Source organism: Dysidea avara, chromosome 8 (assembly GCF_963678975.1).
Source record: "Dysidea avara chromosome 8, odDysAvar1.4, whole genome shotgun sequence".
Lineage (NCBI taxonomy): Eukaryota > Metazoa > Porifera > Demospongiae > Dictyoceratida > Dysideidae > Dysidea > Dysidea avara.
The window spans coordinates 19,433,521-19,450,983 of record NC_089279.1 but is presented as its reverse complement, the minus strand read 5'-3'; the positions used below and the strand labels follow the sequence as shown (position 1 = coordinate 19,450,983).

The 17,463-nt window shown below is 37.5% G+C and overlaps 1 protein-coding gene across 4 annotated transcripts in view; it reads left to right on the top strand.

Annotated features, from left to right (window-relative positions):
- Positions 1-17,463, top strand: part of LOC136263010 (uncharacterized) — a 37,807-nt gene that overhangs the window by 360 nt on the left and 19,984 nt on the right. For all 4 annotated transcript variants that reach the window (XM_066057443.1, XM_066057442.1, XM_066057444.1 and 1 more), the window contains exons 2-5: positions 4,559-4,924; positions 5,860-6,123; positions 13,834-13,896; positions 15,258-15,347. In XM_066057443.1, the coding sequence (XP_065913515.1) occupies positions 4,559-4,924; positions 5,860-6,123; positions 13,834-13,896; positions 15,258-15,347 (783 nt within the window). The remainder of the gene's footprint in view (positions 1-4,558; positions 4,925-5,859; positions 6,124-13,833; positions 13,897-15,257; positions 15,348-17,463) is intronic.

Here is a 17,463-nt window from a genome sequence, read left to right as displayed (position 1 = left end):
GCCGGCCTCATCCCGAAATCCTGTTCTGCATGTGTTCACTGAAATCGAACTACTAGAGACACTGTAGCTATTAGAGAAATACTTATCAAAACAGCCTGCTACTCTTGATTCCCGACCCCAATTTTGAATGTTTACTCGAATGTTTAACTGGTGATCTTATCAAGTGAGCCTGATCCTCAATGCTCATGGTGCCGGTGGTCGACCTCAACCTGTAAAGTGCACTAGGAGTGAGACCTGAGGTTAAAATGAGTGAGATTTGCTTACTTATGTGTGAGGTCTCATCTTAGTCGAAAAATACCTGTAAAAATTGCAACATTAGCAACTTTCTTTGGCTATTTTCAGTTATACTTCATTTTTAGCCATTAGAGCACTGTTTAGTGCTTTTCCAAGAGGTTTGAAGTGAAATTAACTTACATGAGAGCTTAATTTTCCAGGAATTGCAATGCGTGAGATGGAAAACCATGCGTGAGACAACAATCCAATGAATGTGTCTCACGCGTAATATGTGAGAGTTGAGGTGTCTGGGTGGTGCTGTTGGCCTGGCTGGTATGGATGCATATGGACGAAGGTGAATGTGTACCTAGAACTGTTCGAAGCCTTAGCCTATGTTGCTCGCTGTCTATCTACAATTACAGTGGAGTCTGCAGTTTTGATGCCTTTTGTATAAGGCTGTGAAGTATAGCGGTAGATTGCTCGTAGAACACAGGAACGCTGAAGGAAGCTACAACACGTGTTCTCACTGTAGTCTGTCTTAAAGTATTAGAAACACGTATGCGCATATGGTCTACAACAATAAGTGATGAAAGACTAAATTACAATACTATATACTATATAAATGTCTGTCAATCAATACTTGACAAAAACAGTGGTTACTGAACCGAAAGTCAGTTCAATAAGCTGGAGTCACTATCAAGCTTGCTCACTATTGAACCAACAGTAAAACTTAATTAGACAAATGGATCACTAAATGGAAAAAATAAAATCAACCAGGATTTGAACCCTGGACTACTGGAACTGTAGGCAGTGTGCTAACTACTGTGTTACCGCTGCTAGCCACCCACTATTCCTACTTTTCTACCTTATAAATAAATGTTACTCATGTAGTAGTCTCACTATATATAGCTAAGAAGAGCATAACCTAAAGGTGAAGAAGAAACCAAAGTTGAACCAGACCCTAACACTAATGCTACTGTTTGAATCCCCTAAAGTTGAATGTTCAGTGCAACTACTAGAAGAAAAAATAACAATTCAGTAACCACTTCCTTTGTATAAATGTCCAGGTGGAGGCCCATGGTGATGTGATATGTAGAATTGTTGCCAAGGAAATCCTTTATGTTCTTAGTAGGCCTATAATGATGGTATTACACTAGCTGTTGTTCATAACAAACTTGTGCAGGGCACTCTGAAGCTACAGTGTATACCATGAGAAATACATTTGATGAAAATGTTTGTGAAGCTGCTCTTTTAGTAGACGCTATACTGATGCATTTGATCAAATGATTACAACAGCATTGTAAATTAAAACAAAAGGCCAGATGCCAAATTTGATAATTGCTTAACAGTCACAGTTGAGAGTTACCAGTATTATTTCTGTGACATCATCCAGGACACAAATTGTATGCTCTTCTTAGCACCATAGAGTTACATAGTGCCTGGAATATTTAATTTACTATGTTCATAGGTAGGGTTCACAACGCGAAAAATCGACATCCTCCAATCAACTACCTAACTATTGTCATGTGTTAGGCTAAGTGAAACTTGAATAACACCAGCGTGGCAGCCAAGTTTGTCACTTTCTTCTGGTAGAAAACGATACAAATGTATTAAAATCACGTGATTTTTCGTTGCAGCAGTTCGTAGGGTTCTTCGTATGCCACGATACTCACTTTCAACTTTGTTCAAGTGGTCTGTCATCAACTCAAAGTATTGGTGGTTTGATTTTATTGGTCAGTTTCTGGTGGCAGCACGATCTGTGCAGCTTTTTGGCGATAGACAAAATGTTTCTTGCTCTGGAGCACAGGAAAAGCAGAGCAGCAACTGCACCGTGGGTCAGCAATGACCAGTACTAGGTAAAGTACCTGCATGCGGAGTATGGTTATAATTGAAGCTTGTTAGCCATCTGGCTGAATCATCTATATGCTGAAATTCGGCCAAAGTGATGCGATTTTTGCAAACAAATACCAGAATGGTTGATAGCTACATCAGTGAGGCAGTCTCCAACAGCAAGGATACGAAGCTTATAAACACCTAACAATACAGCTATCTCGCCCAGTAAACACATAGAGCAATCCAATGCATGAAATAGGCACTCATATGATCGAAATTCAAATTGCGTAAATACCCATGAAATCGCTTTCATTTCTGAATAGGAACCTTTCAGTGTGCTCCTTTTGTAAATATTTGTGTTAATTGTTCACTCAGGCGTGGTCTGGGCCAGTGCAGGTGTGTTTTATGCTGTGATGAGAGTCTCAGACTGCTGGGCTAATCGAGATGTTGAATCTAATTCACACAAACTGATTGTCACTTGATTCCAAGTGATTTTAATGTCATTGGAATAGATTATGGTTATATTTTCCGAGATTTGAATATCGATCACGTGAGTGCCTATTTCATGCATTGGATTGCTCTATGCATTTACTGGGTGAGATAGCCATATTGTTAGGTGTTTATAAGCTTCGTATATCCTTGCTGTTGGAGTCTGTCTCACTGATGTATCAACCATTCTGGTATTTGTTTGCAAAAATTGCATCATTTTGGCCGAATTTCAGCATATAGATGGTTCAGCCAGATGGCTAACAAGCTTCAATTATAACCATACTCCGCATGCAGGTACTTTACCTAGTACTGGTCATTGCTGACCCACGACGCAGTTGCTGCTCTGCTTGTCCTGTGCTCCAGAGCAAGAAACATTTTGTCTATCGCCAAAAAGCTGCACAGATTGTGCTACCACCGGAAACTGACCAATAAAATCAAACCACCAATACTTTGAGTTGATGGTAGACTACTTGAACAATGTTGAGAGTGAAAATCGTGGCATACGAAGAACTCTACGAACTGCTGCAACGAAAAATCACGTGATTTTAAGACATTTGTATCATTTTCTAACAGAAGAAAGTGACAAACTTGGCTGCCACGCTGGTGTTATTCAAGTTACACTTAGCCTAACACATGACAATAGTTAGGTAGTTGATTGGAGGATATCGATTTTTAGCGTTGCAGACCCTATCATAGGTGAACTAAATGTTTATTAAAACCCTCAACTGTTTTTGCACGCTTGCTGCCACAGAGGAAATAGTAATCTTTGATGTAATATAGTTTGGTATGACACATACATGAAACAACAAAATTACAACATGAATATCTTCATAAAAGGATGTGTATGGCAGTCACTGTATATATCATTATTCATATGTTGGATGGTAGACACATGTCTGGTCTTGTATATGCACTTATGATAGTTATCTGTATGTGTATATGTATGGAAATGCTTGCACCTTCCACCTGTCTTTGAACATCAGGTTGAAATTATTGTTTGTGAAAAAAAAAGACTTTTGGCAGATAAAATACTTGGTCATCAATGAATTTCTTTTCCAAGGGCTGTTATCACAAATTGCATAGACCTAAAAGACTGCAAATAAAGTATTTGTTATAAAGTGTTCATAAAACAATACACATCACAACATATTTAAAATCCTATACTGGCACTTTGATTTCAATTGTGTTTTAACGTATAGTTTTGTTATGTGGAGGATCTATGTGATAACTAACTGCATTGTAGGTGACCACCTTGCTTACCATTACAAAAAAAATTAAGCTCTCATGGAAAAGCTAATACGGTACTTGGTTTTGCCTTGTGTTACATTAGTCTCATGGCCATAGTATTCCTGCTTCATTTATCACACAAACTTGTAGCAGTGGTTCATGTAATAAGTAAACAGTTTGAACTTTTTGCTCATATGGACGGCATCAGCAATGACATTTTGAATGCATTGTAAAACAAAATGGGGATGCTAGTGAGGGAACTTGTACAGGAAGGCTATTGGGCAAGATAGTTTTTCCCTATGATAGCATTTATAAATCTGAAAAGGAGGCATATAGTATGTAATGCAATGCAAATGCAAATAAGCCTATTCGTGTAGTTATAAGTTTCGGTTTGCTTTCCTTGTTGAGTGTCTCTTGCATCGTCCTGGTATGTGTACTACTTCTTACCCTTATTATCTCCTGGTTCCATGTGTAAAAAACTACAGACAACATTCATTTCAAATACTGTGCCAAAGTATCTGAAGCCCCCACACTAACATGGCCATTTTTTAAATTATGATATTGAATTTCATCATTGCAGATATCATCCATTGGAATGGACAAAGATGCAAATGCAATTATTCCAATTCAGTTTAGAAGTTAACCAAGCACATACCCACATCTGGCTTCTGTGGATGTGCAACTGAAGACATCATAATTATTGTCTTCTCTCTTATGAATTTCAAATCTTGTGCTTGTTTTTGATACATACAAATATATGATATACATTTAAATGAGATATGTTTTTCCTCTTTAGCTGCTTCACAATCTATTGCATATTTTAATGCAACACAATATGAGTCCAGTGTTAAACTCTGTACTCCTATTGGAACAGTGGTAGTGGAAGCAACATTTATCATTGACTCAAATATTGAGGTAGAAAGTCTAGAATTTGGTATTGTGGAGGGATCTATCAACAGTGGAGACTTTCTCATTAATGGAGTGGTACCACCATTAATCCTGCAATCTCCTTTCCAATCAACATATCTATTAGCAATTGTGACTGGCAATAGAGTGGACACCACTAATATAACAAGCATTACATTTGACATATACAGTATGGTTAACTTAGTAATTGGGGGTATGGTAATGCCATGTACTACAGTGGTACTACAGTTACCAGGTAAACGTTATGTGTGTTTACTTAGTAATAGTTACAGTATAGGTTTTTTATTGTAGACAGTAGCATACTGGCAGTGAGTTAGTATAGAGAATTCCTATCATAAACACCAAGGGTATTGAGCAAGCCCCCTACCCAAAAATTTGAGACGTAACAGCAAGCCATGAAGTGTGATAATTGTTTTTAGACTCAATGAATATATATTTGATGTTTTACAAATACTTGCAGCGATTGTTAAGAGCAAATGCCAGCATGACTCTCTAGGTCTACAGAACATTGTATATTATGGCATAAGCTATGAAGCAGGCTTCCTAATGTAGTAGCCAGATGGTATACCTTAAATATAGCTACAGAAAACAGGCATAAATCATTATCTAGGTGCAATTTTAAATGTGTCATTGTGCTTGGTGTTTACTGATGTGTTAAAATACTGATTCTCCTATAACTGCAATTTCTCCATGTCTCATGGTAAACTCTGCATACGGTTGTCCAATTCCAGTAACTCTTACGTACGTATAATGCAATTACTGCTATAAATATACAGTATTATAGTGTTAGCTATGTGTACATGCATATACATTGTGGCCACTCTCAGTACGGACAATGGAACAGGCCAAAGAGTGGGCTTTGGCATAATGTAGCTTGAAGGAATCCTCCTTTGTAGTTCTTGCATATAAAGTGCCACTATAGCTAAATGTTTCGGTCACATAAGTTACGTATATAACAATAGTTATTAAGGAAGAACCAGGACTCTGGTGACTGAGAGTATAGTAGTCACCTTAAACTTAAAATGTTTACATGTAAAATCACACCTTACAGCTAGACTAGTAGTGTATTAGACTGTTTGTTTTTATACGTTTATCTGCACCTATATATAGTGTAAAGCTTTCTAGAGAAAAAACAACTTTCCAACTGCTTATGTATTGTACAATCTATAGCTCAAGATATAAGACTAGCTGATGGACCTGGTCCCAACGAAGGAAGAGTAGAAGTTCGTACTTTACCAGATGGTGATTGGGGTACAGTTTGTGATGATTCTTGGGACACAAATGATGCACAAGTTGCATGTAGGCAGTTGGGTTATAGTACTAATGGAGCAATGGCAATTTTGAGGTATGGAGGAGGATCTGGTGCAATACGTTTGGATGACCTAAGATGTAATGGATTTGAAACTAGCTTATTTGATTGTGATGGGATTGATAGTAAGTTAAATTTTAGTGTGTATTTTCCATGTTATAATTTCTTGCTCTTATGCACATTTTTTTTATGCTGGCATAGTAACATGTGTTCTACTAGCAGTCTTTAGCCAAAGTTCCTCCAACCTCTTTGATTGAAGAATTAAAGATCAACAACCCAAAATTTGGCTTTACGAACCCAACCCAACCCAAACTTTGCAACTTCACAATTATTGTTTCGCCTAATTAGTGTAACTATATACAGATCATTTTTTGTAATAGTCAAACTTAATATCATGCTACCGTCAAACTAAGCACCTATAGCATATTTGTAACTAATTGCCAACCAATTACAATTTATTTGGACAGTTATGATAATATTGAAATGCTCTAATGGAACAGTGACAAATACTACTATTTATAAAGTTGAAAAGCCATCTGTCCGTCCGTCTACATTCCTTTGATGTCAGACAGTTATCTCATCAGCTATTGCACATCCTAAAGTGCAGGGCTGCCAATGGGGAGTGGGGGGGGGGGGGGGCAACTGGGACAAATTGCCCTGGATTCCACTTTGTTTGGGGCCCCAAGGGTCCCCAAAGGTGGGCCTTATAGCTATACATTGTTCATACATACAATAAAAGAACATACAACAGTGTAAATCTTCGAATTCTCTGTATACTCAAACACACAGGAAGTCTCAGGTCTCAGTAACAGTACTAACAGATAGCATCAATTTAGCTAGCAAATTCAATATCCAGCATAGTTCCAGGGTCAGCAAATCATTACATACCACTGCTTGTAATAATATAATGATATAGGCGCTTAAAGAGCACTGTGATTTAGATTGATATACTCTAATAGAACAGTCACCTTTACACTCTAATAGAGCTATCAAGTGCACTCTAAATGTCCAAATGCAAGTACTAATGGATTAATGTGACAATAAACCTTACTGTTGGAAAGAGCATTGAATTTCTAAAGCAGACATTGTAGCATTATAAATACCGTGAGTGATGCAAGACTGAGTATGAACTTTTCATTATATGGTCTGCCAGTTGTATTTTTAGTCGTGTATAGGTATATAATTTTATATTATGCACTTGGGTATACAGATATCCTGCAGCTCAATATACTTATTAAATTGTATAACAAAAACACTAATTTGTCACTGCAAACTTCTCCTGTACATCTGTAGACCATCTGCCAGTAGATAACTGTGTCCCAGCTGTGTGTTATACAAAGTATCACAATAATTCATCCATAAGTTATATTATAGCAATCTGTTGAGTTATGGACCATTAAAATATTCAAGATCTTTCAGCAGCTGGGGGCTGCACCCCCAGATCCCTGCCACTAGTATTACGAACTTGTGTTCTGTTGGAATCTTCCTTTGAAAATCCTGCCTTAAACAATAATACATTAAAAATCAATCTCACATTCAAATTCAAAGGGTACAGTATTTAGAAAATTCCTAGGTAGCATTGCATGATATAGCTAGAAAAGCTTTAATTCAAGCTTCAGATACCCTGCTGATAGAGTAATCTAATCAAAAACAGCCAAGCTGTAAAAAAAGGAGTGCGGCCCTTGAAAAGGCTATGGTGAAAAAAGATGTGAAATCCAAGGTGGCGGCCAAGAAATGGCTGTGATGGTAGGTTAATGGTAAAAATTTTAATAACGACAATTCAGGTGAATTTTGTGCCAATTGACCAGCCATTTCTTGGCCGCCACCTTGGATTTCACATCTTTTTCACCATAGCCGTTTCAAGGGCCGCACTCCTTTTTTTACAGCTTGGCTGTTTTTTGATTAGATTTCACTTCTTTTTGTATTTGTATACCCCAAAGCCGGCCTATGGCCAGCTTTGGGGCTTTTTAACCTATATATTTTTCTTTACCACAGGAAAAAGAAAAAAGTGAAGCAGATTTTATAAATACTTTAACTCATTCTGATTTTATCAGTAAATGTACAAATTATATATATAATGCATATATCAAGAGTTCATAATATAAAAAGAGAGCATATATTTATTACATGTCAATTAATCCCCACAGGATAATTTGCAGCTGATCTCTCTACTGGGTGACTTGAAATGTAGCTGAACTCTCTACAGGGTGATCTGCTTGTATGTAGATGAACTCTTTACAGGATTCTCTCTACAGGGTGACTTGACTCTAGCTGAACTCTCTGCAGGGTTATCTGTTTGTAGTTGAATTCTCTACAGGGTGATTTGTTTGCAGCTGATGAACTCTCTACAAGGTAACTTCTTCTAGCTGATCTGTTTACAGGGTGACTTGTTTCTAGCTGGTCTCTCTACAGGGCAATTTGTTTGTAGCTGAATTCTCTACAGGGTGATGTGTTTGCAGCTGAACTCTCTACATGGTGGTTGCTTTATAGCTGAACTCTCTAAAAAGTGACTTCTTCTAGCTGAACTCTCTACAGGGTGATCTTTCATAGCTGAACTCTCTACAGGATGATTTGTTTGCAGCTGAACTCTCTACATGATGATTTCTTTGTAGCTGAACTCTCTACAGGGTGATTTGTTTGTAGCTGGAATCCCTACAAGGTAACTTCTTCTAGCTGATCTTTCTACAGGGCGATTTGTTTGTAGCTGAGTTCTCTACAGGGTGTTTGTTTGCAGCTGAATTCTCTACGTGGTGGTTTCTTTATAGCTGAACTCTCTACAAGGTGACTTCTTCTAGTTGATCTTTCTACAGGGTGACTTGTTTCTAGCTGATCTCTCTGCAGGGTGATCTGTTCATAGCTGAACTTTCTACAGGGTGATTTGTTTGCAGCTGAACTCTCTACATGGTAGTTTCTTTGTAGCTGAATTCTCTACAATGTGACTTCTTCTAGCTGTACTCTCTACAAGGTGACTTGTTTTCTAGCTGATCTCTCTACAGGGTGACTTGTTTCTAGCTGAACTCTCTACAGGTGATTTGTTTGTAGCTGAACTCTCTACATGATGGTTTTGTTGTAGCTGAACTCTCTACAAGGTAACTTCTTCTAGCTGATCTTTTTACAGGGCATATTTGTTTGTAGCTGAGTTCTCTACAGGATGATTTGTTTGCAGCTGAACTCTCTACATGGGAGTTTCATTGTAACTGAACTCTCTACAATGTGACTTCTTCTAGCTGAACTCTCTACAGGGTGACTTGTTTCTAACTGATCTCTCTACAGGGTGACTTGTTTCTAGCTGAACTCTGGTTTCTTTGTAGGTGAACTCTCTACAAGGTAACTTCTTGTAGCTGATCTTTCTACAGGGTGATTTGTTTGTAGCTGAATTCTCTACAGGGTGATTTATTTGCAGCTGAACTCTCTACAAGGTGACTTTTTAAACCAGGCGCACGCCCACAGCCAGCCGAAGGCCGGCTGTGGGCGTGCGCCTGGTTTACTGTAATTGTTTCCGCAAAAGTGTGTGTGTGTACCTATCTATCTACCTATCATGTACCACGGTAGTGGTACATAATAGGGATCAGGCAGAAATTTTTCAAAACACTCTAATAGAACGCACGCCAAAAGCAGCCTTCCGGGCTTTAGATTTTATTTCTAAAACATTCTAGACCTTTCTTTTGTGTTTACAACACTAGCCAACAAGTATTAAAAGTAAGGGAAATGGTTTTAGGTGTTTTTTAAAATTTTGAAAATGGTTAGATTCTCCATCTTCTTCTTTCTTTCTTCTTTCTTCTTTCTTTCTTGTTTCGCGCGCCTACAGCTCGTAGGAAGTAGATATCAGCCCTAAAAACGTATGGCGTATTTAAAAAACATTCGTACCCAGGTCTGTGTGGTATTAAAATCTTCCCTCTCTAATGCGATTGCGAGATATAGAGCAAGAATCACTCTTCGAGACGCCATTCGATCGAGAAGCCATACAGATGATAATATAGAATTGTTTAAAATTCCATTGCTTTAGCTCACAGGACTAAAATGCATCAAGTTGTATCACACTAAACATTAAACATAACTATTGTTCACTGAAACTCGGGTTTTAGACTTCCTTCATTACGAGACAGTGAAGGGGGTGTGGCCCGCACCTCGTCACTTAAACTATTACTGTACGCCTTTCGTGTATACTTTCTATTATATTCTTCAGCTGTTTACCAGCTAAGAGTCGACATAACAAGGCTTGTAAGCTATTGGAACACAATGGTAAATTTCGAATTGAAAAGGGGTGTGTCCCTTCCGTACGCGATTGAAAAATAAAAAGCGGGATACTCCGTATACTCAGCACTTTAATTGGAGTCGACCACGTTTTGTCAAGCGTGTGTTTTACTCGTGTTGAGATTTCGCACCGCTTCGTTGCAGTAAACGGTCACACTAGTGGATTTATCTACTCGTCAAAGGAAAGTGGTATTGTTTACTGTATTGTTAACTGTATTGTTAACTAATTGTTTATTAAACTTATTTATGTAATTGTTTATTGCCAGTTGATATTACAATGGGTTTCTTTATTAAACAATCATGTACTGTTGAACGTATATTTAAGAAGTAGTCCATGTGCATGGACATGAAAAAAATCATGAAACTAGTGGGGCAAAAAAATTATTAATTTTCAACAAGTAGAATAGGGATCAAAGATTTGATTTTGAAAAAAACTGCGTAAACAAGAAGTAATAGGGATGATAATCCACAAAATTCTATGCATCATCAGTTCAAAGCAAGTTATTTGAATAGTGTACACTCAATTTGCGATTCCTATTTCAACTTGTGGTTAAATTTTGTTAAAATGTTGAAATAGGAATCGCAAATTGAGTGTACACTATTCAAATAACTTGCTTTGAACTGATGATGCATAGAATTTTGTGGATTATCATCCCTATTACTTCTTGTTTACGCAGTTTTTTTCAAAATCAAATCTTTGATCCCTATTCTACTTGTTGAAAATTAATAATTTTTTTGCCCCACTAGTGTACCTATGTACCTATCTACCTATGTTTGTCCGTACGCACCCACGTGAGCAAAATCGTTTAATAACGGTAAAAGCAGCTTTTACGTAAGAAGTAAAAGTGAAATGAAGTCTGTATTAAACTTTTGCACAGGTGAACTTTGCTCTGAGGTGGTTTCTTTTCGGCGGACTGAAATACGGGTGTGGTGACTTTCCTCAGACTACCTTCCCCTTGAGGTTTTCAGGCATTTAGCAACTGAAAAACAACGGTGCAGGCCTCGTACACTGCCAGGAATAGCCTATCGCTTCGAGTTGAAAGGGGGCGTATCCCTTACGTACGCGAACGAAAATGAAGAGCAGCTTTGAGGCTTTGTCGAGAGAATTTGTGGGAAAAAACACGTTAGTCACACTATAAAACAGTTTAGAAGATAGTTTTGTGCGTAATATGTTGGTTAAAGCGGTTTATTTAACAAACGCTTCCTTAGCAGTGCATAGCAACGTAATTGAACGAATTACGAATATTTCATGAATTACGAAATACGAGAAATAGCTAATTATATTATCAAACTACCCTATTGTAAATTATTATTATTATTATTATTATTATTATTATTAATGGACAAAAATTGCTTGGCAGTACAAGACTGTCAAGCTAGGCCGCAGGCCTTTGAGAGTGCCCATATCTTGTTGTTCTCCATAAATCATCAAGATTCTTCTTAAACAATGCCACAGTTGGTGCAGAAATAACATCTGCTGGAAGAGAATTCCACAAATTAACTACTCTGTTGGTGAAAAAATTATGCCAGTAGTAATACATAGTTGGTTAATTCATAGTAGTATATACTGTCTATAGTTATTCCAGATGAGTTAGCTAGCTGCTTGGCGCCTGGTTTTTAGAAGTAGCACAACATCAACTTGTTCTAGTTGAACTCTCTACAGAGTGATTGATTTTTTTGCAGTTGAACTCTCTACATTGTGGTTTCTTTGTAACTTAACTCTCTACAGTGTGACTTCTTCTAGCTGATCTTTCTACAGGGCGATTTGTTTGTAGCTGAGTTCTCTACAGGGTGATTTGTTTGCAGCTGAACTCTCTACATGGTAGTTTCTTTGTAGCTGAACTCTCTACAATGTGACTTCTTCTAGCTGAACTCTCTACAGGGTGACTTGTTTCTAGCTGATCTCTCTACAGGGTGACTTGTTTCTAGCTGAACTCTCTACAGGGGATTTGTTTGCAGCTGAACTCTCTACAAGGTAACTTCTTCTACCTGATCTTTCTACAGGGTGATTTGTTTGTAGCTGAATTCTCTACAGGGTGACTTGTTTCTAGCTGATCTCTGTACAGGGTGACTTGTTCCTGCTGAACTCTCTACGGGTGATTTGTTTTTAGCTGAACACTTTGCATGATTGTTTCTTTGTAACTGAACTCTCTACAAGGTAACTTCTTCTAACTGATCTCTCTACAGGGCAATTTGTTTGAGCTGAACTCTCTACATGATGGTTTCTTTGTAGCTGAACTCTCTATTAGGTACCTTCTTCTGGCTGATCTGACTACAGGGTGACTTGTTTGTAACTGATTTCCCTACAGAATAATTTGCAATGTAATATAATTGAGTAGATTATAAATGCAACTGAATGCTTTATTAGGGTGACTGTTCTATTAGAGTATCTCGATCTCGCATTTGCTACACGTAGTTGCCTTTCGAATCATAACTCAGTGGTTTGTAATCCGATTCTTCTGTACTACTGCAAGGACTTTCTATGATGATTATTCCAGCTACATACTGATTTTCAGCTCATTGCTGTAAGCGGTTTGCCTGATAGACACGAAAACTAATAGTTTTTTATTCATAAAAATCGATCGCGTAATTTTGACACAGGTCGGGATTTGTGTCATATCTCCGTGGTCTTTATCCCGATTCCTTTCAAACCAAAAAAAGGCACTCCTACGATGGTTGCTCCATCTACATATCAATTTTCAACTGATTCCTCAAAGGAGTTTACCCTGTAGGCGTGACAGACCTTCGACCTTATTTTACGCAAATAATCGGTCATAACTCCGTGAATGTTTATCAGATTCCTACCAAAGTTGGTACACAGATCCGCCTTAATGAGCCCTTTAAGTGTGCCAAATTTCAGCCCGATCCGAGCAAGTATTCGTGTTTTATGGCGGATTTTGCGAAGTGTGCGAAATGAAGAAGTAGTCTTAGTAGAAGAAAAAAACGAAGAAATTAAAACGACATTTTATTCGCTCGTATCTCGGAAATGGCTGAAGCGATTTTCTTCAAATCTGGTGTGTAGACTCCCCTTACTGGCCGGCACCTCTCTACCAAATTTGGTTCCAATCGGATAAGGGATCACAGAGCTACATAGGTGTGAAAATTGCGTTTTCTTTCTTCCTGTTAATATACTCACGGGTGGCACGCCGGCTTCTTGGACCGCACGACACACTACCGTGTGTCTTGATACAAACAGTCATATTATACTGTGATAAACTACTCAAATCACTCTCATATTCATTCTCAGACGTCTAATTTTCAAAAATTTCCTGAGGGAGCATGCCCCCAGACCCCCCTAGTTTAGCATGCTTTGCATGCAATCTATATCAGTTATAGGACCCCACATTCTTAACTTGCCCCAGGCCCCCTAAAGTCTCTCATCGGCCCTGCTAAAGTGGTTTGTGTGCCTAAAGAACCACTCATCATCTGGAGCTTCATTCACTATCTACAGCACACTGAATGAACCAACATGCTAAATTTAAACATTAGCTAAACTGATTTATTCACTACTACAATGTACAATTACCTTTCAAAAATAACAAAAGCTTGTATGTGTTCATAGTATGCAATAATTTATATAGCTGAACGAGGTGAAGATGATAATTGTTCCCATTTTGAAGATGCTGGTCTTGTTTGCTCTGCAAGTAAGGATCATTTTTCAATTAACGTACGTATAAAGTAACAATATATAATGTGTTGAAAATGTTGGAATCAATGCAGTAGTAGTGAAGAGTAAATTCTAGTACTTGAGTGTACAGCATGGTTCATTATATTTCACTGCTTATTAAGAAGTTTTATTAATTTGTTGTTATCTCTTGAGCTATACTGTACCATGATGTTTCACTAACTCCAGCAACGTTTTGATCATTCTATGCAAACCTGTCTTTCCACTTCACAATTTGATGGTTCACCATGTGCATGGGAATAGCCAAGGGGGGCACGTGTCTACCCAAATTTCCTCTGGATATCATGGTGATGCCTGCTTTCCATTGCTGTAATGAATGTATGACTGAATATTGCATACATTGGTTGTTAATTGTGATATTATCACTGACAAACCATCAGGTGACATTGAAATTTGCTAAAGATCTTTGAACAGATACATTACATGATCCAGATGGTCTCGCAACATATAGTATTTTCCACATTACCATAATCACACAATAGTCAAGGTAGAAATATTTGAGAAGACCATGCTTTTGAGAATCTATAATTCCACTTAAGTACTGAGCTGTGAGCAACAGCCATTGAATCTTTTGGTGGTAAAGTGGCTGAAAATGATGAATGAACCAATTCATTTGGTGCCAGATAAGTAGATGGATAGAATTGGCTTCTGAATTAAGCCATATCTCAGAGTAAGCCTGGAGAATATAAAGCTGTGGGCAAGCAGTGATAAGTTAAAGAGATAGGGAAATAGCTGATAAGTAGGTGTAATAAGGCAGTTTTCACATAATGTTTGTTTCTATCATTCATGTAGTAGTGAAAAAGTTGCGTGGAGTATAATTTAGCTACATAACTAGATACATTTGTACACTTTTATATGTAGAAAGGCCACTAAAAACAGATTTATATTTTGTGCTAGTTAGTTGCATGGGATAAAAATTAGGGGTAGGTGTGCCCACGCATTTCTGGTGTGCCTATACCACTGAATAAGAGGAACTGAGGAAACCAACCTAAAATAATCATCTCAGAGGTGCTGTAATCAAGTATTCTACTACAGTTCCCTGACCACTCTAAGGAGTGCCTCACTAACTTACCTGAAATTGTTCCTTTACCACTCACCATAATCCTATCTGAGGTATTAGACTGTTCCCATTGTTAATGACAAGAATAATCTTTGTGCAGCAGCAATGTTTAATGTTCTCCATTACATGCTTGGTGCACACTCATGCACTGTCCCATGCACACATATACACATGCACACACACATACTGTACGTGTACACGCATGTTACATATTTACAGTTGTGTATAGACACAGTGATACATAGTATTTTTCAATTTAGTTGTTAACAATTGTTATGGAGGAAAAGGATCAACCTTGTTGTGTAACTGTAGCTGCTATTCTGGATTGTTTACTGGTGAAAACTGTACAGGTAATACAACTATGCTTTTTGTATATCCATCTAGTCAGTGTTTGTTGTTTTATGCTTTGTAAAAAGCTTCATCATTAAAGTAACATGTCTCAGGACTTGTGCCTTTTAAGCACAGTACAACAGACCTGTATACTAAGGATCATGAATGTTTGTGCTTCCCTCCAGCTTCACAATACATTCATAGTGCTTTGGCAGTATTGGTTATGTAATCAAACAGAAACATCCAAAATGCTTCCAATAAGTTGCTACAAAAATTTATTCTTGGTGAAATTTTCTGCTGAATTACTGTCTGTCTGACTAGCTGCCTGACTGGTGCCTTCAAACTTTTTTTCTGTTAGATGTTTCTTCCGCCCAACAGGTGCTTTTGGCACACACTGCAGTATATAATGCATGTATTGTGGAATTACCTTTGTCTTCCATTTATTTCATTTAATTGCACGCAATGTGTTAATGGCTTTGTGCATTGCTTATCATGAAAGTGTAGCAGAAATTGTCTGTAAGTTTTAAGGTTGTATGCATATAATCGACAGAACCTGAACAAATAGGTATACATTTTATTGTAAATTGATAATCTCATACAACTGGTGCCATTTTCCTCTGATGTGGTGTTATATATGTTAATTAATTATATTATGAAAAAAAAGGTAACAATCAAGTGTAATAATTTGATATTTTACTAGCTAGTTGGGATCACTATAGTGCCATTCAGGCATGATGGTTTATACTGTATCAAATTTACACTTCAGGTAATGGTACCCTTTGTGTTTAGCCTCTTTTTATTTATTATAATAGCTACAGTAGGGCTTAAGTTTGCATTTAAGGTGATGATCTCTTAAGTACGTACTTTTTATTGTAATGATCCTATTCTAGCTTGTAAAATTCTTATCATGTACCACGGTAGTGGTACATAATAGGGATCAGGCAGAAATTTTTCAAAACACTCTAATAGAACGCACGCCAAAAGCAGCCTTCCGGGCTTTAGATTTTATTTCTAAAACATTCTAGACCTTTCTTTTGTGTTTACAACACTAGCCAACAAGTATTAAAAGTAAGGGAAATGGTTTTAGGTGTTTTTTAAAATTTTGAAAATGGTTAGATTCTCCATCTTCTTCTTTCTTCTTTCTTTCTTGTTTCGCGCGCCTACAGCTCGTAGGAAGTAGATATTAGCCCTAAAAACGTATGGCGTATTTAAAAAACATTCGTACCCAGGTCTGTGTGGTATTAAAATCTTCCCTCTCTAATGCGATTGCGAGATATAGAGCAAGAATCACTCTTCGAGACGCCATTCGATCGAGAAGCCATACAGATGATAATATAGAATTGTTTAAAATTCCATTGCTTTAGCTCACAGGACTAAAATGCATCAAGTTGTATCACACTAAACATTAAACATAACTATTGTTCACTGAAACTCGGGTTTTAGACTTCCTTCATTACGAGACAGTGAAGGGGGTGTGGCCCGCACCTCGTCACTTAAACTATTACTGTACGCCTTTCGTGTATACTTTCTATTATATTCTTCAGCTGTTTACCAGCTAAGAGTCGACATAACAAGGCTTGTAAGCTATTGGAACACACTGGTAAATTTCGAATTGAAAAGGGGTGTGTCCCTTCCGTACGCGATTGAAAAATAAAAAGCGGGATACTCCGTATACTCAGCACTTTAATTGGAGTCGACCACGTTTTGTCAAGCGTGTGTTTTACTCGTGTTGAGATTTCGCACCGCTTCGTTGCAGTAAACGGTCACACTAGTGGATTTATCTACTCGTCAAAGGAAAGTGGTATTGTTTACTGTATTGTTAACTGTATTGTTAACTAATTGTTTATTAAACTTATTTATGTAATTGTTTATTGCCAGTTGATATTACAATGGGTTTCTTTATTAAACAATCATGTACTGTTGAACGTATATTTAAGAAGTAGTCCATGTGCATGGACATGAAAAAAATCATGAAACTAGTGGGGCAAAAAAATTGTTAATTTTCAACAAGTAGAATAGGGATCAAAGATTTGATTTTGAAAAAAACTGCGTAAACAAGAAGTAATAGGGATGATAATCCACAAAATTCTATGCATCATCAGTTCAAAGCAAGTTATTTGAATAGTGTACACTCAA